The 26,048-nt window shown below is 47.2% G+C and overlaps 1 protein-coding gene across 1 annotated transcript; it reads left to right on the top strand.

Moving 5' to 3' along the window:
* The first annotated feature begins 619 nt into the window (after positions 1–619).
* Positions 620–24,784, top strand: NFE2 (nuclear factor, erythroid 2). Its single transcript, XM_033138560.1, has 4 exons — positions 620–683; positions 17,459–17,541; positions 18,424–18,636; positions 23,370–24,784. The coding sequence occupies exons 2-4, from the start codon at positions 17,491–17,493 to the stop codon at positions 24,345–24,347; spliced, it is 1,242 nt and encodes a 413-aa protein (XP_032994451.1). The 5' UTR covers positions 620–683; positions 17,459–17,490; the 3' UTR covers positions 24,348–24,784.
* The last annotated feature ends 1,264 nt before the right edge of the window (positions 24,785–26,048 follow it).

Here is a 26,048-nt window from a genome sequence, read left to right as displayed (position 1 = left end):
TGTGCACAGTCCTGTGCTGTGTATTGAAGTGCAGTCTTGCGTGTACTCTGCTTGTCTTCCCTCATTTTTGTTTTATTCCGTTCTCTGGCATCCCTGCTCGTTTATATCTGTTTGCGGTGTATGTTTGTGCCTGGCTAGCCTCGGAGCGGCAGATACCCTCTCTCTAGTTTTCTTCCTTCATGGGGTGTGTGTGTGTGTGTGTGTGTGTGTGTCTTTGTGGTGTTCTGTGGACTCTCTTCCTCTGAGCTCTGTAAGTGCAGATAGGAGACGGCTCTGTGGCCTTTCTTGGAAAGGCAGGGTGCAACACAAGGCTTTGTGGGAGGGAAGAAAACCCTTGGGCCATCGCTGCCACCGGCACTGTGGTTTCCCTGCCCCTTGCACAGGGGCGGCTCCTGTTATGTAATATCAGCAGCCCCCAGCGAGGCGAGGCGGGACACGCACTGTGCAGCTCTGGCCACCTGGAGTCTGTGGGACTGACTGCTGCAGCGATGGAAGCTCCTTGAAGGCCCCTTTCGAGCAACCCTAGCCCGTCAAAGGAAAACGGAACCCGCCGCTTGGAAAACTGGGGGGGGGGTGTCCTTTCTCCTGCACATCCCAGAGGAGAGCCTCTTTTTTAAAATTTTGCTTCCTCGTCCACCCTCTCCGGCTGCACACCTGGCCCAGGCAGCTAGGAATTCCAGCAGGTAAGGAGCCACTGCCTCAAAGGGTACCATTGTTTGCAGCCCTCTCTAGCAAGGCGGGGGCTGTTTGTCTCCTTGGTTGCGTGGCCAGGTGAGAGGGGTGAAGGCTGTAGCAGGATCAAGAAAAGGGGGGCAGGATCTCAAACCGAGCCGCTCTTCCTACAGGAGGGCACCCCCCCCTTTCCCAAATGAATTTTAGAAATTCTAGGGCCAGCCATTTCCCTGGCCCATGGGGTAGACAGGCATCACCTTCAAATCTCTCCCTTCACCCACCTCCCAGAAAACTCTGGTTCCTGACAGAAGTCCCTCAGGGTCTCTGCCTCCTCCATGTCAGGTTCTTCACTATTTTGGGCAGGTAGCTTTTTCAGAAGGACTTAACTCACACAGCATGGGCTCCAGGGACTTTTTTGTGTGTTTGCGTCTCATGATGAGGAGCAAAGGAGCTTCTTTCGCTTATCCAGTGTTGAAGTTGCAGGTGTGTTTATGGGGTGTTTCGATCAGGAACCTTAATGGCTTGTTCCCGTTGAGTCTCCTTTTTCTGAGCAACTGTGTCTCATTTTGCAAGGGAAAATGTAATTATTTCCTGAACCCCGGGGATGGAAGGGAGCAGAACATGTGTACATACAAATGAGGCACACCGAGGTCACATTTGCACCATGCTCTTAAAGCACTACTGTGCCTTTTTAATGGTTGTGGAGAATCCTGGGAACTGTAGTTTGTTAAGGATTCTGATCTAACAGAGCTACCGTTCCCAGCAACCTTAAGAAACTACAGTTCCCAGTATTCCCCGCAATTTTGAAGATATGGTCTGAATGTGGCACTAGGCTGCAGCATTCCCCTGTGGGGCAGAGAGGTAATTTTAGACTCTGGGTTATGATGTTAAATGACTGTGTATATTACTTTGTTTGCTGCAAAAAAATTGTAAACTAGCCTATGCTTGCTGAAGTTGTTGCCCTACACACACACACACACAGCACCCGTTCATTCTGCATGGGCATTTTTGAAGTGCGCAGGTTCACTTGCAAACAGGCCAGCAACAAGCAGGCTTGTGCACAAACACAACTCGGCAATACACAACCACACAGATGAAGAGAAACATCCGTCACCTAATCCAAGTCTTGTGCCTGTACATTTATGTTGCAAGCCAACACAACCAACCTGTGTGCGGATGAAAGAAAGTGGCTGTCACAGCCGTTATAACAGCAGGGGGGTGGGGGTGGGGAGCTGGGCATTTGCAAAAGGAAACAACCCCATACCTCTTGAGCTGGGGTATGCAATTGCTCCATGCATGCTTGTGAAGACATTTTTGTTTCCATATTATGATGCAAGGTGACCTGTGGGAATCCTGGAGTAAACACGAACTTTTGGGCCCACGATAGGTGGAAGTTGTTTAGCGAGGTGTGTAGCCGGCCAGCTCTTTCTGGTATGAGCCACCCGGGGCTAATTTGAATCCAGGGCTGAGGTGCAGGTATTGGATTTGGGTGTTGCGTCTCAGGATCCCTCCAGGCTCATGTTTTTATTCCGGGTGTCTTCTTGCAGCATGTTCTTGACACAATAACAGGGTGTTGGTGGCGGCGGCCTTATTCCGCTTTATTAGCTGCAATTTTCTTATTTATTTCACAATATTTACCGCTCGATTGCCCATAAAGCATCAAAGCGGTGTAGGAAAAAAAAAGAATAAAATTTTAAAAATAAGTGGAAAAGCCAGTTAAAAACAACTACTTAAACCACTCAAAAATAATAGAAATCAACAAGCTTAAAAAAAACCCAGACAATTAAAACACGTGCCAGCTACCCTTTTATAAACAAAAACATTTTTAGCAAAGAGTACAGTGAAGGCTTCTGCCTGATGTCAATAGGAAAGGAGGTTCAAATGGGGGGTGCTGCCACTGGGAGATCCATTTATTACAAGTATGATGTTTTCCCGGTGCTATTGCTGTCTGGAGGGGCTGTCGTGCAATAAAAGTGAGACAACTCGATCCCTCAATCTTTTGTGGTATGAAAAGCTAAGGGATTTCAGCACATGTACTGGCGGGAAATGAAGCAGTATAACTGCCCAAACCTAGACAGCATCTTAAAAAGCAAAGACACCACCTTGCTGACATAGCTCTGTATAGTTAAAGCTATGGTTTTCCCAGTAGCAATGTACGGAAGTGAGAGCTGGACCATCAAGAAGGCTGATCGCCGAAGAATTGATGCTTTTGAATTATGGTACTGGAGGAGACTCTTGAGAGTCCCATGGACTGCAAGAAGATCAAACCTATCCATTCTCAAGGAAATCGGCCCTGAGTGCTCACTAGAAGGACAGATCCTGAAGTTGAGGCTCCAGTACTTTGGTCACCTCATGAGAAGAGAAGACTCCCTTGAAAAGACCCTGATGTTGGGAAAGATGGAGGGCACAAGGAGAAGGGGACGACAGAGGATGAGATGGTTGGACAGTGTTCTCGAAGCTACTAACATGAGTTTGGCCAAACTGCGGGAGGCAGTGAAGGATAGGCGTGCCTGGCGTGCTCTGGTCCATGGGGTCACGAAGAGTCGGACACGACTGAACGACTGAACAACAACAACAACTGCCCAAACACTTTTGCAGGAGCAAATAGTATTGATGGCAGGGTTGTGTTTGACAGCCCTGACAGCAGCACGAACACAAATAATCACAAACGCCCAATAGAAAATATGTCTCTTGAGTCTGGGAATGCGTGAGGTACATCAGCCAGAGCAATGTTAGTGGAGCACTGGATTTGCGTGTGAGATTCAAAACCTTGCTTAGCTATGAAGTCCTCTGGAGGGTTTACCTTAACCAAGTTATTTTGAATAACGCCGACTAGAGAGGTAGAGAGATGGTAGTGCTTGTTTGCATGGCTGAGAGAAAGACACACATACACACAAAGAAAGAACGAGAGAGGGTATGCAGTACAGTGCTTTCTATTAAAAAAATAAATGTTTAGGGGTACTCTTATTTTGACTCAAGAAAATCACCACTTTATAGTTCAAATCGGGGAAAATAAAAACAGTAAATGGACAAAAGATTCACAAAATGTTTAGGGGTACGTGTCCCCCTGTGGGCCCCCCCCCCCCGGAAAAAAAACACTGCTTATATACATAAATATATATTAAATTGTTTGGTTTGTATCATTGCACTTTTGCCTCTGCTGAAGAAGTTATTTCTTATTTCAGAAACCTGCAAAACTTATTTATCCAGAGGCGGTGGCAGGTCAATAGGAACATTTGTGTGCATTGCATAAAGCAAAACCTCTCTCAAACCGCTTTCAACCCTCCTAAAAATTGTAGCTTGGCTCCTGGCAGTATGGACGACCTGCCAAGTCGTAAGGAGGATTTTACCAGTACCCTTCTTCCTCAGGCTGCAGGTGTGTTGATGTTATGCTAAAACGCCACCCTAAGCTCTTTGGAAGATGGCAGGAATAAAGAGATAAAAAAGGAGTGCCTTTGAGCATGTTCAGAGTGCCTTCCATGAGCTCCCAACCCCTCACCTGCAGTTTGAGATAAGGGCTTCCAGAGCAAAGGGACTTTCAGGATGCGTTGCATTTTGTTTTTAGCTCTCACAGGCTCACAGCTCCTATTTTACATCATGCTAAGCGTACAAGGGAGGGAGGCAGCACCTTCTATATTTCCCCTTTATGGTTTGTGGTGGTGCATTAATCTACAATGATCCAAACTGTCTAGTCAACCTGCTTGCCGGAGGTGTCATTGTGTAATAGGAACATGACTGTGTGTGTGTGTGTGTGTGTGTGTGTGTGGAGGTCCCTCTGTTAACATGGAAGTTTTAACTTGACTGTCTTGCAGGTCTGGCCTGCTTCTTTCTCCTGAGGCTTCCTTTGCGTACCATATCGCACAGATGTGTGCAGGGCATCTGTGAAAAGCACCACGAATTACTCCCCGCCCAATCTGTGTTGGTGGAGATGGGCAGCACACACACCCTTCCTTTAGGACCACTGTTACCTGGGTGTTATGGGAACATTCCAAAATGTGTGTGTGTTTCTCTGTGCGTGTATATTCCAGATAGAAATATGAATAATACACGTGTGTGTTCATGTACACGTGTTCTCAATCTACTGCCCTCTCCTGGATAGAGCCAGAAGTCTTTGCGTGCTTTCTGTTGTAAATTATTTTTATTGGTTTTACATACTGTATAATCACATTACGTAACGTCGTACCCTCTTGGTTTATCTCTTTGGCTCAACTGAGCCCAACGACTTCCCTCCTTCCCGTCTGTTGGTTTACAAAATTAAACTTTATGTCTTTACATTTCGCTTCATTTCCTATCCTTGTTATATCATTACCTAAAATATTATATTGCTCAACCTGAACAGGTAACAATTTCATCTTACAAATCTTCAGATAACCCTGCTAAAGATGTTAATTGCTTACAGTTGTCTTTCAAATATAATATAAATTTGTTCCAGACCTTTTGGAATGCTTGGTCTCACTGGTTCCGGATTCTTCCCGTCAGTTTCGCCAGTTCTGCAAAGTCCATCAACTTCATCTGCCACCCTTCTTTTGTTGGTAACTCCTGTTGTTTCCATCTTTGGGCTAACAAAATTCTTGCCACAGTTGTTGCATATAAGAACAATTTTTTATCTTGTCTCGGTATCTCTCTACCCCCTATACCCAATAAGAAAGCTTCTTTTTTTTTTTAACAAACGTGTTTTTAAACATTTTCTTTAACTCATTCTATATCATTTCCCAGAAAGCTTTTACCTCTTTACATGTCCACCACATGTGGTAAAAAGTACCTTCCTTTTCCTTACATTTCCAACAATTCATTTTGTGTTCTGTATGTTTTAGCCAGCATTATATCTGCTTTCTGGGCTACAGAACTCTCTGGGCTGCTTCGCTTTCTGCCCTGGCGACAAAGTTGGAATCGTTCCCTCCTATTAATGTGTGGGTCCTATATGTAACTGTGGGTACGTGTGCACCAAGTACACACATGTCATTCACATCTTAAACACCTGGGCCCATTATAAGCAGGTTCCACCTGAATAAAGGCTCTGCATGTGTGTCTAGGACAGGGGTGGGTGGAGATCTCAGAACTCTTCTCAGGCCAAACGCCCTCTCTCTGCGCCACTCACTGCCATGGCTTTGCATCCCAGATGTTTTGGCCTGGCTAGAAAGTATCCTTGAACTCTGATGGTGCCTTTTGCTTGTCCAGATGGAAGATAGAGAACGGTGTTTGAGTGTGTACAGTTTGTACAAACTAGCCTAAGGTACAAAGGTAAAAATTACATTCACGGCTCCACCCACTTTTGCCTCTGGCCCTGCCCACCGTTCTGGAATGATGTGGCCCCTGGAAGGTTTCACAGAAGGGAATGTGGCCCTCGGTATTGTCTCTCCAGGGTCTCAAGTCAGGACAGGTTTTCCCCATCGCCTATAACCAGACCCTGCTAACACGACTCTGGTTGTTGCTGGACTCTCTCCAATTCCCATCAGCTTCAGTTGCCATGTGCAATGCGTCATAGATGATGGGAGTTGTAGTTCAGCAGCATTTGGAAGGACTGCAGGTCCCCCAACTGTTTTAACTGCAGACATTGGGGATTGAATCTGGCAGCTCTGGCATGCAGATCACGGGTTTATGACTGAGCCATGGGGCCAATTTCCAAAAGCCTGGTGTGGCTGGTATACCACCTTCTGAGAAGTAGGAAGGGAAGGCTTGCCCCCATTCGGTGGATCTTTGGTTGAGCCAGAGACGAGTTTGTTTAGAGTGGAGGAACCTTGATTAACCTGAGGGCCACATTCTGTCCTGGGTAAAGCTGTGTGCCAGTGATCGGCCAGAAGCAAAAATGGGCAGAGCAATTAGTGCAACTCATCTTTTTACCGGCTGATTTTCAGCCATGCAAAAGCCAGAGGTTTCAACATACACCCACACCCCTCTGTTTTCCTCCCAGGCAAGTGAGAGACATGATCACAGTTCAGTAACACATTCCAGCCAGGCAGAAATTCAAGGGGTGTGAAGCAGAGGCATGTGGCCTGGGGGCTTGGGGATGGGGTGGTAGACTGGGGAGAGTCCTGAGAGTTGGAGAGAGAGACTTGTAGGGCTACATCTGAACCTTAGACCAAAGGTTCCTCACAACGGGTTCAATCCGACCCTTAAAAAAACCAACCCTAATGTAGGGAACACCCAGCACATCATGTGATAATGAATGCCGCATGTCAACAAGAACTAAGAACAACCTTACTGAATCTAGCCTCACATCTTTGTCAAAAGAGTCTGGTAGTCACATAACACAAATGCTCATCCCCTGTTGTTTGGGCCCAGGAACTGCATCTGCACTTGGTGATTCCATTTTGCACCCATAATGCTGGAAGCTGTTGGCAGTTTTTGCGTCCTCCATCCTAACTTGCCAGATTACCTATTCTTGGGGTAGGAGAAACGAGCTGGGGAACTTGTAGTTTAGAAATCCCGCTGAAGCCTTGCTCATATTAATGCATTCTCTCTTCCCCCATTGCCACCATTGGCCTCAGAAGACTTGAGGTGACTCAGGAGCTCTGGGTGTGGGTTTTTTCCCCTCTTCTTCTTATGCAACATCCCAGCAAAGGATCGGAAATTGCAGGGCCAGTCTCTGTCGAAATGCGCACGGGAAAAGCAAAGGGCGAGAGGCGATAGCAGACCACAGAGAGAGGATCCGGGGTGGGGTGGGCGGGAGGAAGAGAGCAGAGCAGTTTCAGATCCTAGGGGCCTCTCACAATAACAGCACTTTGCCTATGAGAGCATAACGCATCAGAAATGTCTCCAGGGAGAAGGAGCACACCACAGTAACAATGGACAGCATGGCCAGAGGGATTGATGGCTCAAATCAACGGAGGGTGGGGGCATCACAAATGCAACACACACACATACAGAGGCTACTGGGCTTGAAGACTCTAGCCTGAGATGTGTAGTGGACCAGCACAGATGTCTTTTCCATTGTGCTTTCATGAAGATTTGTGCTTATGATGGTGCTGGGGTGGCTACCATTGACCCCACTTCCAATACTGTTTACACCTACAAAAGTTTTGGGGTGAGGATATTGCTTCACCTGCAATCAGTGCAATCCCACGACGTCCTCCTGAAATCTTGGAACTTTTCATACCACAAATATTCTTGGCAATGGGGGAGGGAGGGGTTGGAAGAGCAATATTTCAGATAACAATTGCTTTGAAAAAGATGCCCCAAACCCTGTGCTCCAATCACACGAGTAGACTGTGGTTTTTAATTGTTCTGCCTAATCCCTCTCCCTCCTGTTGTTGGCAAGGAAACGGAATTTTTAAAAGCCTTACATAGCATAAGGTGCATTAGCCAGATGGGCAAGGTGGAGATAATGAAACTATCACTAAATTATTATTAGCTGATTGCAGTCACGTGGTGCAATTTCACTACAGTGCAAATTGGTGGTCCCAAACTAGGTAGGCTAATTTTGACTGACTGACTCCAGCTACAAAAGCCTGAAGCTGCTGAACACTCTCTTGATCTGGGATATTGTTTAGTGGGTTGTGCTGCTCCTGTTTATACTTTTTTTTGGGGGGGGATATCTTTATTTTCAGATATTATGATTTATATGGAAATCGTTCAGTTGGGTTGTGTACTTTATGATGTGTTTTATTTCATGGTTCATGACAACTTCTGCTGTGTTTGTAATTATGCAAATCTTTTTGCATTGTAAGCCGCCTTGAGCATGGTTTTAACTATGGAAAGGCGGCCTACACATAAGGCGGTGATTATTGTCCCGCTTTCGTTGTGCTATAGCGCATGGGCGCTCCTCCAAACGGCAATAATGCGGCAACAGTGGGAAATCGTCACCTGACAGCTAATAAAGGAGAAGGATTTGTAGCCGGGTCCAGTATGACTCCACCGATGATGAACCATTATTGTGTCAGCAGCATGTTGCAGTCCCCTTGGGCTATTTTCTACTCTGTTCTGATTGGCAATGGCTCTCCAGAATCTCGGGCGGAGGAAGGTCTTCAGCATCACCTGCTGCTGCTGCTGTTGTCGTTTCTCAACTTGAGATGCCAGCAGTTGAGCTTGGAATTTTCTGCATGCAAAGCACATGTTCCGTGTTGTTAAGCCTTGAGCCCATCAGCAGCACTCATCCTAGCCAATGGGCAAGGTTTATAGGAGTTGTTGTAATCCAGCAGCATCCGGTAGGCTACACATAATGCAACACTGCTCTGGACTACCTCCCCTCCCCAAACTTCTTTTCATGGAGCTTCTCTCACAGCCCCTCCTCGGACCTATTTTTTTTTTACTGCGCATTCATGATGATTTGTTCTCATGATGCTATTGGAGCAGTCACATGCAATCCGTCAGGCTTCAGCGAATCGGCTTCCTCCCCCGTGGCAGTGGATAAGCAGAACAAAGGAAAAGGAGTCTTTTTACCAGTTATAAACTTTAATAATGCCAGTGAGAGAACAAAGAACACATCTCATAGAATGGCGGTGCTCCCAATTAAGGATTCCACCCCCTTCTGTCCCTATTAATCTACGTCACTTCTACGTCTTGTAATCTGAGTTCGTACCCTCTGTGCTTTCTGTTCTGCCACTTTCAGAGCTCTCTGTGATTCTGGAGAAGGAGGGTGAATGCTGTCCAGAGACTGAGAATCTATTAACCCTCTCTCTTCCAGTGTTTCTTAGCTGTTCCCCACCCAGTATTTCCCAGCTTCTGCCTTCTGAACTATGTCCCTCTGCAAACCACTGTTCCAAATCTATACTGTCCTCTTGCTCCTGGGAAGATTCAGGATCCGGAGCAGGGAGAGGGGGAGGCTCCCACCATTCTTTCTCAGTGCAGCCCTCCTCAGCATGGTCCCTGACAGAATCTTGCTTTCAATACAATTGGGCCTGCAAACGTTTTGGGGATGTCACACTGCTTCACTTGCAATCCATGTATATTCCCAAACTTCCTGCTGAAAGCCCATCACTTTTTCTACCACAAATGCTCTGGTTTATTTTTGTCCTGCTTTTTGTTGGACAGCACTAACGTTGTAGCATTGGGGAATCTCATCACAGAGCAAACTAAAGCAGAACAAATCTACGGCCAATGCACTATTATTGTATCAAGGACATGTTGCAGAATACACCCGCAATAAAAGACCGGTCTGGAGGGGCCCTCAAAGGCCTGGTTTAACAGTCATTCTTTCTTCCCAGAGAATGCTGGGAGTATTGTAGTCGTTGGCGATCTCTAACAAAAAATGCACAGAAAACTTCGACTCCCAAGACCTTTTGGAGGCTAAGACTGGTGGTTGTTGGTACAATGGTTGCCAAAACAACAAAACGTCCTGTGGCGGGGCTCTTAGGAAAGTCTTGGGAATTTTATTGCAGTGGAATTAATGTTTGTGAGCCAGCACTCATGGAAGCTTTTTATGCCACAATATAGGTGGAAGCCTTCAAAGGGCCACAGGAATCTTTTTGTAGAATTGTAGAATCATAGAACTGTAGAGTTGGAAGGGACCTCAAGGGTCATCGATCGCCTGCAATGCAGGAATCTTTCTGCCCATGTGGGGCTCAAACCCACAACCCTGAGAGTCCCGTGCTCTCCTGACTGAGCTGTCCAGGAGTCCTTTATAATGAAGGCTCCAATTTTTTTTTCTTACAACAGACTACATAGCTATTCCTCTGCAATTTGTCACAATAGTAACATGAAAGTTGTGGCTATGCCCCCATAGATAAGCCAGTCTACCAGCTCCATTTGGTATGCCAGCTGAGACCCTACCTGCCCACGCACTGTCTCGCCAGAGTGGTTCATGGGCTGGTTATCTCCTGCTTGGAGTATACTGCAACACGCTTTACATAGGGCTACCTTTGAAGGTGACTTGGAAAATACATCTAATCCAGAACGTGGCTGCCAGACTAGTGACTGGGAGCAGCCTCCGGGACCATAGAACACTGGTCCTAAAGGATCTTCACTGGCTCCCAGTACATTTCTGAGCACAAATTCAAAGTGTTGATGCTGACAGCTTTGGCTTTCTATACCTGAAGGAGCATCTTCACCCCCATCATTCAACCCGGACACTGAGATTCAGCTCCGAGGGCCTTCTGAAGGTTACCTCACTGTGAGAAGTGAGGTTACAGAGAACCAGGCCAAGGGCCTTCTCGATAGTGGCACCCACCCTGTGGAATGGAGATAAACAACCATTTGACTTTTAGAAGACACCTGAAGGCAGCCCTGTTCAGGAAGGATTTTAATGTTTGATGTCGTATTGTGTTTTAATTTGTCGGAAGCCGCCCAGAGTGGCTGAGGGAACCCAGTCAGATAGGTGGCATGAAAATAAATAAAAATGATTATAATCTTCCGTCTTGACAGTGGATGGGTTTAATGGCCTTCTAGGCAACCAGCTAGGGGCCACATATCAGATCGGTGTGTAAGGATAGAGGGGACTCCGCTAACCCAGAAATAGTACCTCGGGTTAAGAACTTTGCTTCAGGATGAGAACAGAAATTGTGTGGTAGCGGCGCAGTGGCAGCAGGAGGCCCCATTAGCTAAAGTGGTACCTCAGGTTAAGAACAGATTCAGAAGAGAAGAAGAGGAGAAGAGTTTGGATTTGATATCCCACTTTATCACTACCCGAAGGAGTCTCAAAGTGGCTAACATTCTCCTTTTCCCTTCCTCCCCCACAACAAACACTCTGTGAGGTGAGTGGGGCTGAGAGACTTCAGAGAGAAGTGTGACTAGCCCAAGGTCACCCAGCAGCTGCATGTGGAGGAGCGGGGACGCGAACCCGGTTCACCGGAGTACGAGTCTACCACTCTTGACCACTACACCACACTGGTTTAAGAACGGACCTCCGGAACGAATTAAGTTCTTAACACGAGGTACCACTGTACTTTCTATGCATGCTCACACACCTCTCTCTAGACAAGAAGCATTGCCAGGGTTCAAGGACAATTCCAGCCAGGAAAAAACATGCAAAGCAAGACTGGTTGGAGGGTGTGGCATGTGGAGAGTCCTAAGGGCCAGAGAGCTAAGACGAGAGGGTCACGTATGGATCCCAGGTCTGAGGTTTCCCATCCCTGCTTTAGCACACAGGTTTTCTCAGTCCTCTCAGGGATGCTCAGTGATTTCCCCAATTCAGCCACCTGGCAAGCAGAAGCAAGTATAGCCTAAGAGGTTTCTGCTGTCCCTGTGTGTGCCTTCCTCAGAGGAGCAATTTCAAATCCTTGGATGAGCAGGGAGTACTGACACGGCCCCACTCCGTATATTATCTTTCTTGGCATATGCTTCCCCTCCCAGCTTCCTGCAGAAATATAGATAGGTTTGTAATCCACCAGAGTGGGCAACAACATTTTGAAACAGTGGGTGCAATCCAGCAAAAGTTAGTCGTGGCTAAGGGTGGTTTTTGACTGAGATGATGATGAAGATGATTAAAATTTGTATACCGCCCTATACCCGCAGGTCTCAGGGGATTTCACAACAAAAAAACCGCAATATAAAAACACAAAATTGGCAACAAAAACAACCCAATAATTCCCCCCTCCCCAGCACATTTTAAAAGGGCATTGGATGTCAATCAGCCAAAGTCAAAGAGGAACGTTTTTGCCTGGTGCCTAAAGGTGTCCTAATGAAGGCGCCAGACGAACCTCCCTGGGGAGAGCATTCCACAAATGGGGAGCCACTGCAGAAAAGGCTCTGTTCTCGTGTTGCCACCCTCCAGACCTCACATGGAGGAGACACATGAAGAAGGGCCTCAGAAGATGATCTCAGGGTCCGGGTATGTTCATATGGAAAGAGGAAGTCCTTGAGGTATTGCGGTCCTGAGCCGCTTAAGGATTTATCGGTCAAAAGTGTTATTGGGTATACTCTGAGTAAAACGTAGCCGACATAGGAGTGGTTCCTGTGTCATAGGAACATTGGAAACTACCTTATACCTTATAGTCAGAGCCAGTGTGGTGTAGTGGTTAAGTAGTGGTTAAGAGTGGTAGACTCGTAATCTGGTGAACCAGGTTCGCGCCTCCGCTCCTCCACATGCAGCTGCTGGGTGACCTTGGGCTAGTCACACTAGAGTGTTTGTTGTGGGGGAGGAAGGGAAAAGGAGATTATTAGCCGCTTTGAGACTCCTTCGGGTAGTGATAAAGCGGGATATCAAATCCAAACACCACTTCTTCTTCTTCTTCTTCTTCTTCTTCTTCTTCTTCTTCTTCTTCTTCTTCTTCTTCTTCCATCTCAGTCTGTAATGTCTACTCTCACTGGCAGCAGCTCTTTTGTAACGCAGACAGGAGTCTTTCTCCGCCTTCAGTGGGGTTGTCAATCAGATTGGATTGGCAGCTCTCACTGAGGTGCTACCCTTCGCCAGTTCAAAGCAATGAGCTGGGTAATTGGGCGCACCCAGACAGGGGCTTAATTTGCAAACGGGTCATACGGGCAGGCATTTGTTATGCCAATTATGTCATATGGATGACACAGAAAAGGATAAACAGGCATTCGCTTGATCCCTTGACCTCTGTTTTAATGGGGTTGCTTTATTGCATATTTTAATTGAGGTGCGTTTGAACTATGGTGCATTTTCCTAATAATATTGTGCAGCTGGTTTTTTATATTTTGTAAACCTCTCCAGCGGCATTCTCTGCGGCAGCCCTGACACTGTGGAATTCCCTCTCCACAGGCAAAAAGGTGGCGCTTCTTGCTTCAAAACTATTGTTTTTAATCATACGTGCATGCGTGGCCCACGTGTTTGCTGGTCGGTTTAGTTACATTCATATCCCACCTTTCCTCCAAGATGCTCAAGGTGGCATGCATAATATAGTTCTCCTTCGTTTTGACATGTTGGACTCCAAATCCCACCAACCCCAACCAGCTGGGAATGATGGGAGTTGTAGCCCAACAAAACAAGAGGCCCACAGGCTCCCTGTCCCTGGCATTGAGCCTGACTGGTAAGCAGTGTGTATGTTGATGGGGCAGAGAGGGAGAGAGGAAGCTCCCTTCAACTGTTCCATCTCTGCCCATTGGTAGGGGGCACACTGGTCTTCTCCTTGCAGCGATGTTCTTCCTGGGAGGCAAGGCTGCCCTTTACATGCCTGGTTGACCGAAGAGGCCAATCACGCTTCCCTCTTGCTCTCCAGTCCCTAAAACTTTTGTTTTTCTGCTCCCTGGTTGCAATTTTAAAACTTGTATTTGTGCTGCGGTTTGTTTCCCTATGACTCCAGGGTCTATGGTTTGCTGTAACTTTATGTCATATATTCCATATTTTGTGTTTTTATGGGCTTATAGCCGCAATAAATTTGAATTTGAATTTGAATTCTCCAGTCCCTCAACTAGTGGCTTGGTGCAGAATGCTCTTTCAGAAGCAAGATCTAACAGCTGCTTCTTCTCTGGCCAGGGGCTTGGGGTCAGGCTAGTCTTCTCCTTGTGAGTTCAGATCTCTGGTACCACGTCCAAGAAAAAGATTTTTAAAGTCTGATTTGTGAAATTAAAGTTTTGTCAAGTTTGTTATGTATACGTAGGTAAGAGAGTCTAGGTATATATAGGTATGTATAAGTAAGTGGATGTATGGACTATCTAATTATATGCCTGGCTGAATTTTTTCCTTTTTCTAATTTTTTTTCTTTTAGTTTTTTCTTAAGATATAAACAATAAGACACAGATACGACTATGTGGGATGTTAAATTTTGTTCAGTAATATTATATAATAGCAGTTGTAATACTTTGTTACCTTTTTTCTTTTTTTGTTAAACAAAATGAATTAATAAAAATTAAATTAAAAAAAAAGATTTTTAAAAGTAGAACTGAACAAGGAAAGGTTGTCATCTTGTTAAGGCCATATTTTCATCACCTTGAAGCTTCCTGTTCACTTTCTGTCTCAAGCCATTTCTCTGGGCTTGGAGGACAAACCAAAATGACTTCTCACATGTAGTGGCATGCAAGCATTCGTTTTCCTTTTAATGCGTTTTCCTCTTGGGATTTTGTTTCTGGCAGCTTGGACTGAAAGGCAGCTTCCATTTTCTTCCACCACTGCTATGGGAAACGATAGTGCGCATGGTGCTAGCCACAAATTATATCTGTCCTGTCATTTCTTAGATAATACTGGATCTCTCCCCAAACCAGCTTCGAACCGAACGGGGAAAAAGAACCAGCTAATTGCATTTCAAGCTGGTAATGTGTACGAAGTCTTTGCGCTTGGGCAGCAGAGTGAGCATGGGCAAAAGCCACCTGGTCACAGCCTTGCCCGCTACGGTGTGATATATTGTAGCCGGCGTTGTGTTTTTATGGATCAAAAGGGGAGAAGAGGACTAGGAACACACAGGACTGTGCATATTCCATGTGCAAACACAGGGACGAATGTTGCAAAATTCATTCTTTTGCTAATCAAGGGGAGTGGTACATTTCCACCCTTAACCACAGGAAATCTTATTCAACAGCTCCTCAGGCTTCTTATGAAATTTCACCCACTTATTTTTAAGCATACTTTTGCAACCATAAGATCTAGTACTGTAACTTGTTGTTGTTTTTTGGAGGGGGGGGAAGCTTGGTACTGAGATTCTCGGGAATCCAGTAGCCAACGAAACATTCTTGGGCTTTTTCGGTGTGCAGTTGCCTGGACTCACACAATATACATAGACATGATGGAGAATATGGTTGAGCTGGGGATCCCTGTGCTTAAAGAGAGATTCTTCTTCTGTGTCGGTTGCCTCGCCATACCCCAGAAACAGCTGCATTCCATTGTTATCAGCCTTTGATGATAATCATGGAAGAAGCAAGAACTCCCAATGATGCTCTTTCATTCAGGGCTGGCACCCAGTCAGAGGGGCTGCTGCTGCTGGTGCAACCCAGACACAACCAATCTGCTTCTCCAGATTGCCTTTGCGGGGTCATAAATCAACTAAGACAGCATCGTGGGCATGTGCGCAATGAGCATGCGGGTACTTTGTCATCTTGGAAGCCCTTTTAGTTCAGTCGCTGCAGGAGCAGAGCAGTGCGGGCTGTGGAATCTTAACACTTTATGGGGCGGTGTCTTTGGGGCTACTTTCTACTTCCACAGGGACATAGGAAAGTGGCCTCAGGACTACGCCAGACAGTCTGTTTCTCGAGCGTTCATCCTTATTTGCTTGCAAAAAGCTTTTGTGGATTATTCGATTCGGCCTTCACTGAGCATTTATCCTGATTTGTTTGCATGGTGATCATACAACATGGGTACGCAAACTAAGGCCCGGAGGCCGGATTCGGCCCAATCGCCTTCTAAATCCAGCCCATGGACGGTCCGGGAATCAGCGTGTTTTACATGAGTAGAATGTGTCCTTTTATTTAAGATGCATCTCTGGGTTATTTGTGGGGCCTGCCTGGTGTTTTTACCTAGTAGAATGTGTGCTTTTATTTAAAATGCATCTCTGGGTTATTTGTGGGGCGTAGGAATTCGTTCATTCCCCCCCCCAAAAAAAATCTAGTCCGGCCCCCCACAAGGTCTGAGGGACAATGGACCCATCCTCTGCTGAAAAAGTTTGCTGACCCCTGTCGTACAACAATGAGCATTTATCCTGCATTCACCCAGATTTGCTTGTGATGTGTTTAACTTCTTTTCATTAATCACTTGTTTCCTGCATTTCCACACTTCCTTAGTGCAAAAATCCAGTTTCGATGCCTCTGAACACCAGGTGCTGTAGACCAGGCATGTCCAACAGGTAGATCCTGATCTACCAGTAGATCACTGGACGTCTATGGTAGACCACTGGCTCCCCCCAAAGAAGCTCAACAACTTTGGCTCCCTTTAAAAAAGCTCATTTTTTGCCCTGCACTCCCCCAAAACAGGGCTTTCCCCCTCCCTAAAAAAGCTCACCAACTTTGACCTGAACCCCAAAAAGGGGGGGGGTAGATCACTGCCAGTTTTTAACTCTGTAAGTAGATCACAGTCTCTTGGGAGTTGGCCATCCCTGCTGTAGACCAATAAGAGTGGGGGGTGGGTGGATGGAGGGCTTTTGTTCTCTTGCCCTGCTTGTGGACTTCTCTAAGTTGTATCAGGCTGGCCGCTGTTCCGATTTTTTACCTGCCCTCCAACGACGGGTTCCAACAATTTAAACCACAATATCAAAAGCAGCTAAAATTAAATTCAAGTCACAAGGATAGGCAGGTTGAGGGACCAGCCCAAGCAAGGGATTGAACTCAGGTCTTCGCCAACCCAAGTCTAGCACTCTTAAAGAGGATAGCAGGGCCAGACAGAATTTGGGTCTGTTCCAGCAGTGTCCTTAGGTACACAATGATGTATTTGGTTGTTGCATAATAGGCTTTTCAGCTGCCTTGGGTACTGTAATGTGGAAAGGCAATATACAAATTAAAAAACTAACATGAAAAATCCAGTCTCCTAGGCAGCAACAACAACAACAACAACAAAAGCAGTGGGAAGACAAATCTTGCCCTGCCCTATCCCACCAAATTCCCAGAAACATTCTCTCTTTAACCTGCTCTTTAACCTCCCTGCAGGGGCGAAACTCGGCTTTATTTCACCTTAGTCAAAGACCCAGTTTGGCAAAAGCAAAAACAGAAAAGATACACACACATTTGCGTACACACACACACACACACAGAGAGAGAGAGAGAGAGAGAGAGAGAGAGAGAGAGAGAGAGAGAGAGAGAGAGAGAGAGAGAGATCCTCAATGGCACTCCTCTGGAGGCTTCACCCAGGGCAAAAAATCTTGGCTACCCCCCCACCCCCCATAGCTATGGCTCTGCCTCCTTGTATTGATCTCTGTCCACTCTCTTCTTGGCCTGCTGCCCTACCAGTCTACAGAGCCCCCAAACCCCAACCCTTCTCTCCAGTGCAAGCACTCTGTGGCTTATAAGAAGGCTGTTTATCTTTCCCTTGCAGAAACAGAGTTGGGCACCCTCGTGGCTTCATGAATGTCTGGTCCAGGCAGCTGCACGCTGCAGATTCACAGAGCCAGCTCTGAGGTAAGAACCTGTGGGGAGCAGGGGGGAGTTTTATCAAGCACCAGATGGGCAGTGCCTCCCATGCCAAGCTGGGACTAAGACATGGAGCGCAGGGGTGGGGGGGAAGGTTTCTAGGAAATCAACCCCAAAACACAGGTTGCTGTCTACCACTAACCTTGCTGGCTGCTACCCCAGGTCCCTGGAAAATGTTGGTGCTTCCAAAAACTCCAGAGCTGTGTTCACATTTAATTCAGTCCATTTTCATCTGCCATTTTCATTGCCCTGGTTCATTACATGTTTCCCATATAGTGGCATTTTTCTTCTGTATAGGAGGTGTGGGTTTTATTTCAGGTCCCGTCCCCCACATCTCTGAAAAAAACGCTGATTATTATTTTTTAACCTGTTGTAGTTTTGTCCACCAAAATAGATTTGATGCACAAATGAGTGGTTCTCCAATGTTCACCTTTCAGATACTGTTGCCACATCAATGTACCTGCCAAGGAACACCTGCTGCAAAATCCTTAAATAGTTGCAAAGGATTCCGGGAAGTGTGCACTCGGTTCACATTGTCCTGATGTGCAGTTAGGTCATTTTAGGTGTGGACTTCACGGTCTCTTACCCCTGCTCCCCTTTTTGGAAGGTGGTGCTTTATTTAGGCTGCTTCCAAACAGCTGTTTATTGTGGGGTGACATGACGCTGTTGGAGCCCAGTGGAAAAGCATTGGCCTCACATGGAGAAGGTCCAAGGTCGGTCTGTAGATAGGGCTGGGAGTGACTCTGGTCTGAAACCCTGGAGAGCTGCTGGCAGTCTGTGTAGACGGGAGCTAGATCAAAGGCTGCTTCCTATGAAAGATTCACAATGGTTGAGTTCCATCTGACCCAGTTTTCTCTTTTTGCATTGCAGAACTTTGCTGCCACGGCTAATTTTGGGGGGACCCAGCTGGAGCAGAGGCTGGGCAGGGCCAGGCCTGACAAAATGCCCCCTTTCCCACCCCAGCAAGGATGGGCTCGGGGAACCTTCCTCCCCTTGTACAATCCCCTGGCAGGGGGGGAGCTCGGCCCCCAGGGAGAAATGGAGCTCACCTGGCAAGAAATCCTCTCCATCTCAGAACTGCAGGTAAGCAAGCAGGTTGCAACTGAGATCCGGGACAACTTTAGGGAGAGGATAGCATGGAGTTACTTAAACTGGTCAAGGCAGCAGCTAAGAGGAGGTTTTCGCTGCAATTTGCAATTGGTAGATATTGGAAGGGGCCAAGAGGGGAGGTGAAGAGAGGGCATATAAATTACTGCACGAAGAACTCTCTGTCTCACTGCTATTCCCAGAAGGTCATGGTCTCTCCAACTGAAGAACAAATGCTGGATCTCAGCCTTCGCCATGCTGATGTTTTGACTGCAACTCCTATCAGTCCCAACGCTGATAGGTATTGTAGTCAAAACATCCAGAGCCCACCAGCCCATCTGAAAGCTCCCTATGCAGCCACACTGCTTTCTTTAGCTGCCGCCTCCTTCAATTTCTTGTCATAATTGTTTGCAATTGTGCCTTCAGTATCTCACCTTTTAAGAAACTCCCATCCATCTCAATCTCTCTCTTTTGAGTATTTCCGACTAGGGGATCTCACCCAGTAGTTCCTTAAGATTGTTAAAATCTGTTTTCTTAAATTCCAGAGTTTGTGCATTCGATTACACTCAGCTTTCCCCTTCCTTTGCATAATGGATCCCAGGAGGTCACTTCCACCCAAGCTTCTCACTACGTTGGTGTGGATCAGGTCCAAGATAGTCGATCCTCTTGTTGCTTCTTCCACCTTCTGGGAAATGAAATTTTCAGCAAGGCAGTTGTGAAATTTGTTGGACCTTACATTTTTGGCAGAGTTCGAGTCCCGACAGATATCAGGGTAGCTGTGATGTCTCATGACTACTGTATCTCTGAATGTTTGGTAAACTGCTATTGTAAGACATCATCCAAGTTTTGTCTGGCTTTGGAGGTTTATAGCAGACTCCCACACTGAAGATACTGTTGTTTGCCTCTCTTATAATTTTTACCCAAATAAAAGAGTAAGGCAAATGTTCAAACAGAATACCGAAAAACAAAAATAACCCAGCGGCTCCAAATTTTGACTAATTCTAACCTATTTACTAACACCACAGTGTTCTCAGTCTACTTATGAGTAAGCAGTGAGGATGGTTGGTTTCCCAATGAGTGGTCAAGGTCTGTACCCCTGATGATGGGATGGGACAATGCTGCATAGGGCAGCCTTTTTTTTTTAAGGACTTTCTCTCCCCCCCCCCCCAATTTTTATTCGTTTTTGCAGTTTACATTTATATTCAAATAATAATCATAATCATACATACAAAGGATTCCCTTGGACTTCCCTCCACCCCTCCATGAGTTCTGTCAACATTCCTTTTTTCAACTGCATCTTGTCAAATTCTCCTTTTTCTTAAAAAAATCCCTGTTTACAAGTGTTGTTACAGCCCTGTCAAAGTTTTTAGCTGTTTACAGTGTGCTCCAAGATGAATTATAAATTTTTCCTATTCCTTAGTAAAATGTCTGTCTTCTTGATTTCTGATCTTCCTGGTCATTTTCACCATTTTGACGTAATCCATCATCTTTAATTTATCAGCCATTCTTCTCTGGTTGTGACTTTTGTCTTCCTTCCATCTTTGGGCCAGAAGTAGTTTTTAAAGGACTCTCTGAGCCCGAATTGGATTTGGTGACACCTGGCTCCTTCTGGCCAATGAGAGCCAATGTCACATTTCTCAGCTGAACAGGGGAAACCTTTCAGAAGACTTGGAAAGGTGACAGACATTCACTGGCACAGAGGTAGATGGGCCATCTCCAATGTAAATCAAACCTTGAGTCATCCGTCCCCATCCCCCCCGCCAACACCTTTCACTGCTACACACCTTAAATGTTGTCCTGTGAATTAGAATAACTGGCAAGAGATACATGACAAGCAAGCAAGGATTTCTTGACAGATACAACCCACGTCAATTGCTATTACTTATGCTAAAGTATATGCACCACAGTAAAAAACGGTAAAGGACCCCTGACAGTTAAGTCCAGTCGTGAACGACTCTGGGGTTGCGGCGCTCATCTCACTTTACTGGCCGAGGGAGCCGATGTTTGTCTGCAGACAGTTTTTCCGGGTCGTGTGGCCAGCATGACTAAGCCGCTTCCTTGTGAAACCAGAGCAGGGCATGGAAACACTGTTTACCTTCCCGTCGGAGCAGTACCTATTTATCTACTTGCACTTTGACGTGTTTTCAAACTGCTAGGTGGGCAGGAGCTGGGACCGAGCAACAGGAGCTCACCCCATCGCAGGGATTCGAACCGCCAACCTTCCGATCGGCAAGCCCTAGGCTCAGTGGTTTAGACCACAGCGCCACCCACACCCCCTGTGCACCAGAGTAAGACATGCTAAACCTTCCCGGTGTTGTCAGGTATTATAATGTAAACCTATAGGCAGTTCCTCCAAGGTGCAAGACAGGGCAACCAGATTTGCTAGATCCTGCAGCAATCAATCATAGTCTGATGCAGCTCTTCAAGGTTCCAACAGGCGAAGTGTGGTGACATCCAGGCTTTTCCTCTGCACTCTGGATGCTGTGCTGCTCATTTATATTATTTCAGAGACAACAAAGGAGATAGGTGCACAACTCACCTACAATAGGGGGGTGATCATACTGGCTTACCTTAACAGGGTGGTTGTGCTACTTGAGAGGCAGTAGTGAAAGTACAGTGAACATTTTGCAAGCCCCCCACCAGGGTTCAAGTTCTGTGACATAACAGAGAGGGCAGAGATGGGATTGGCCGCTGATGTCACAATAGCCCTTAACTACGCATTGAGAGATGCTTTTCCTTTGCTGATCAGAAGGTCGGTGGTTTGAATCCCCACGACAGGGTGAGCTCCCGTTGCTCGGTCCCAGCTCCTGCCCACCTAGCAGCTCGAAAGCACGTCAAAGTGTAAGTAGATAAATAGGTACCGCTCTGGTGGAAAGCTAAACAGCGTTTCCGTGTGCTGCTCTGGTTCGCCAGAAGCGGCTTTGTCATGCTGGCCACATGACCTGGAAGATGTACGCCGGCTCCCTCGGCCAGTAACGCGAGATGAGCACCGCAACCCCAGAGTCGGACACAACTGGACCTAGTGGTCAGGGGTCCCTTTACTTTACCTTTATGCATTGAGAGATGCTTTTCCTTTGCTGCAGTTAGGAGGTTGTGGCGTTTGGGCAGGGGCAGCTCCCCTCCCTTGGGAAAGGCCATAGGGCTCCTTCCCATCCCTCTCGGCTTCCTGTTTGTCTTTCTCCCGCACAGGCTATCAAAGACCTTTAGGAGGAGATGGAAGCACTGTCACCCGCAGCATTAGCATTAGAGATTATAAAACTAGCAAATGAAACCACCCAATGAATATCTGCAGTGTATCCTTGCCCCCTAAAAGAACTCCAACCATTCCCTTCAAGGAGGGCATTCCACTCTACCCCCCCCTCCTTCTTTTCCATCACTCATCCCTGCTGCTTCGAAGTGGGGGGAGCTGCCTTCCTTTTATCATTATTTGTACTTTTGCAAAACCTCAGAAGAATGCAAGATTGAAATCCTCCCATGTCTTGCATGAGCGTGACAGCCCAGCTCCTAAACACTGCGTCCAGGGAGAAAATCAACAGGGTGTCCAACTTTTTCGTTCCTTTTTTTTTTGGTATTGCTAAGGAAACTTTTTGCTGAAGCAAGGATGGCAGCCCTCTCTGCATTTGCCTGGGAGCAGGTCTCATTGACCTGCGTGAAGTTTCCTTCAGAGCTAACATGCAAAAGAAGGGAGCTGTTAGGGAGAGGAAGGAGAAACATGCAGCACCCTAGACAGCTTTGCAGCACTGCATGGGGGTTTAGGTCCTCTACGGAGGCGTGGACCAAGTCGGTTGCAGAGTGGCAGGTATCCATTGCGCACAGTTGCCTCCTTCATGATGACTCTCCCAACACTGCCCCATTCAGCGCCTGACCCTGGGGAGATGCAAGGTGGGGAGGAACGGTGCACAATGCGGGATCTGTCTGATGAGATGAATCGCCCTTTTGTTCTTGGGGGGAACGCTATCAACCCATCCATCTCCGCCAGGTAGGCACCTGCGCAGGGGCTCCTTCGCTCCTCTTCCGCCCCTGCATAGCATGATATGCAGCAGAAGGCCATGCCAATGAGGGTTGTGACTGAGGGATGCTCAGACTGGAACACCACCTATTTAGCCATCAAAGAGCAACGTGCTGGATAAATACAGTAGATGGCTGGGGAGAGCAAATTGTTAAGACAAAGCCGCTACCTACGGAGGCCTCTGTTAAAACAGGAACAGAAAGGTGTAGGTGGAATCGAAGGAGTTAAACCGAGAGGGGGAACAGGAGTTCGTTTGCACGGAAGTTGGAACTTAAGGGATCAGCGGTCAGGAAACAGCTTAGAACAAGAGCCAGAATTCCTGGGTTCTAAGTTCTGCTTTCTGAATCTCTGGATCATGGGTAGGCAAATTAAGGCCCAGGGGCCGGATCCATCCCAATCACCTTCTAAATCTAGCCCGCAGAGGGTCCAGGAATCAGCTTTTTTACATGAGTAGAATGTGTCCTTTTATTTAAAATGCATCTCTGGGTTATTTGTGGGGCATAGGAATTCGTTCATCCCCCCCCCCCTACAGTCCGGCCCTCACAAGGTCTGAGGGACAGTGGACTGGCCTCCTGCTGAAAAATGTTGCTGAGCCCTGCTCTGGATCTTGATTGGTGTCTCCCTCCACCTAAGCCTCAGCTGTGACTCTACACCCTTGTATGCAGGGAAATCTGTGTGAACTTTTAAGCCTGTGCTCAGCACCTCTCTCTCATCCCTGCAGGGCCTCGAGATGCCAGTTGAAAGCTGCTATGACCCTGCCTTATGCGGCCATGCACAACCCATGGTGCCACCTCCCAGCTACGGGCCGTGCACCGAGATGGGGGACAGTTCGATTTCCTACAGCCATCCTGCTCCACCATACGAGCGCCCCTTCCCAGAAACTCTGCCAGGCCCTTGCACGGTCTACAGCTACACCGGCATGCTGATCTCGTCCTCCCTCGAGCCTCCTGGACCTGCCATTCTGGGCGAATGTAAAGGGGCACCAGGGATGGTGTTGGAGAGGGACTTGGCCAGTTGCTATGGACCACAAGCTCCCTGCAAGCCCCAAGAGGACTTGGAATCAGACTCTGGCTTGTCCCTTAACTACAGCGATGCAGAGTCCCTAGAGGCAGAGGGGCTGGAGAGGGCAGAGTATGCGCCACTGTACCCTATGTTGCCCCCTGTGCCAGAGTTGCCCTGTGCCAACCCACCCCTGGAACATTCTTTGGAGAAAGGGCGGAGCCCACGTGGGGAGCTGGTTGGCAGTCGGGATGAGCGGCGGGCCCTTGCCATGAATATCCCCTTCCCAGTCGAAAAGATCATCAACCTGCCCGTGGACGACTTCAACGAGCTGGTGACACGCTTCCCCCTGAGCGAGCCTCAGCTGGCTCTGATCAGAGACATCCGCCGGCGCGGCAAGAACAAAGTGGCAGCTCAGAATTGCCGCAAGCGCAAACTGGAGACCCTGGTTCACCTGGAGCGTGAGCTGGAGGAGCTGAGCTGCGAGCGGCAGCGGCTGCTACGGGACCGAGGAGAGTTTAACAGGACCCTGGCGCTCACCAAGCAGAAGCTGGGGGCTCTCTACCACCAGGTCTTTTGCATGTTGCGCGATGAAGCTGGCAACACTTACTCCCCTGAAGAGTATGTGCTGCAGCTCGCTGCGGATGGCGGAGTCTTCCTGGTACCGCGAAACAACCAGCCAGACAACCCGACTGACTGAGCAGAGCAGATTCTGGCGAGAGCAAGTGCAGGGATTGAATAGACCCACTTGACCCAAAATAAGCAACCCTCCACTGTTTTCAAGGAGACTCAAGGAGCCTCCACCTCAGGCTTTGAGGCTACCCAAATAGAGGAGCACATGGCAAAGGAAGGCATATACATATTTGTAACTGAACAAATGCCATTGCTTCTGAACTTAAAAGTGCTTATGACTGTATCTAGGCCGTTCTTTAAACACACAGCCAATTTACAGAATGGGGAGAGGGAAACAGGTCTGGGAGCTTGAAGAAGGCAACTAGAATCTATCCAAAGAACTATTGACCTAGGTCCTAGCCAAACTAATCACTTTTGTTAGCTTGACATTATTTGCTTCATCCAAACACCATTTCTAAGGTTAGTCTTTCACAGAGATTGTTTACTGAAGGCAGTACAGTTGTACCTTGGATCTTGAATGGCTTAGGTGCCGAACGTTTTGGCTCCCAAATGATCAAAAACCAGGGGTATTCCGGTTTTTGAAGCAAAATATGCAGCGCGGCTTCTGACTGACAGTAGGACTCTGTTTGGCAACCAGGCTACAACTGTATTCCCAGACCATTACGGCAGGGAGTGAGGAACCTCAAGCCAGGGACCAACCAAATCGTGCTCAAAGCCTCTTTATATGGCCCTCTGAACTCCTCATGCCTTGTGCTTTATACCTCAAGTGTTGCCTCAATGAAACATGCCTAAGAATTCTTGCTTATCTCAGTGGAAAGGTTGCATTGAGTGTGAAATTTGCCTACTGGCAAGGGGGTTGGACTAGATGACCCTTGGGTCCTTTCCAACTCTTAAGATTCTATTATTCTACTGTGCAAAATCAAACTTGCATTCACTGTTCATCCTACTTTTGCCCCTGCCTCCATCCACCCGCTGGCATGCAGCACCAAGACTGAAAAAAGATCTGTATGGTGGTGTTAGATCTGTCTCCTAACAAAAGGTATAGCAGCTTGTTGAATTCTGATCAGAATTGTTTTTGTAGCTAGGAAAAGGAACACTGCATGTTCTCAGGTATTTCTGTAAAAGGGGGCGTTATGGGCAGGATCAGTGCTTGCTAGACACTGCTGAGGCTCAAGGCAGATCAACAGTACCCCCAGATTTCTCCACCCACCCTGCCTTCCTGGTCTTCGGAAACTACAAAGTCTCTAGAACTGTGATGGGAAACGTAAGGTCTTGCAGATGGTGGACTTCAGCTCACACCAAGCTCAGGAAACCTGCCCAGTGGCCACGGATGTTGGGAATTGGGAGTCTAGCACAGTGGGCCTGTTTCTTAAATTTGCTCTAGAGGGCCTAATGAATTGGCACTAGTGGAGTTGAATCCAGTGTTTCTCAAAGGGGGTTGGCAGAATATCAAGATCGGGAGTAGGGGAGGAGTGCTTCCAAAATGTAAGTAAAAAAAATAGGAGCCACAAAATTTCAACCTATCTGAAAATTCAACAAAAAAATGAGGCGGCTTGCAATTTCTTTTCAGCATTAGCACATAGTCATGCTCCATTTAGAGCACACAGACCCCCGTTTCCACCTCATTTTGTGGAACTATGCTTGCTGCTGTCTACAAGCACCACTTCAGGTGTTCGAAGTTAAATACAAGGCTGAGGGCTCATCCAGTGCCCTTCCTCCCACAATTTCTTCCACTTGTGCCGTATACAAATGCAAGGTTTTCCTTTTG

This window comes from Lacerta agilis, chromosome 2, assembly GCF_009819535.1.
Source record: "Lacerta agilis isolate rLacAgi1 chromosome 2, rLacAgi1.pri, whole genome shotgun sequence".
Classification (NCBI taxonomy): Eukaryota; Metazoa; Chordata; class Lepidosauria; order Squamata; family Lacertidae; genus Lacerta; species Lacerta agilis.
This window is presented reverse-complemented; position numbering and strand designations above follow the sequence as displayed.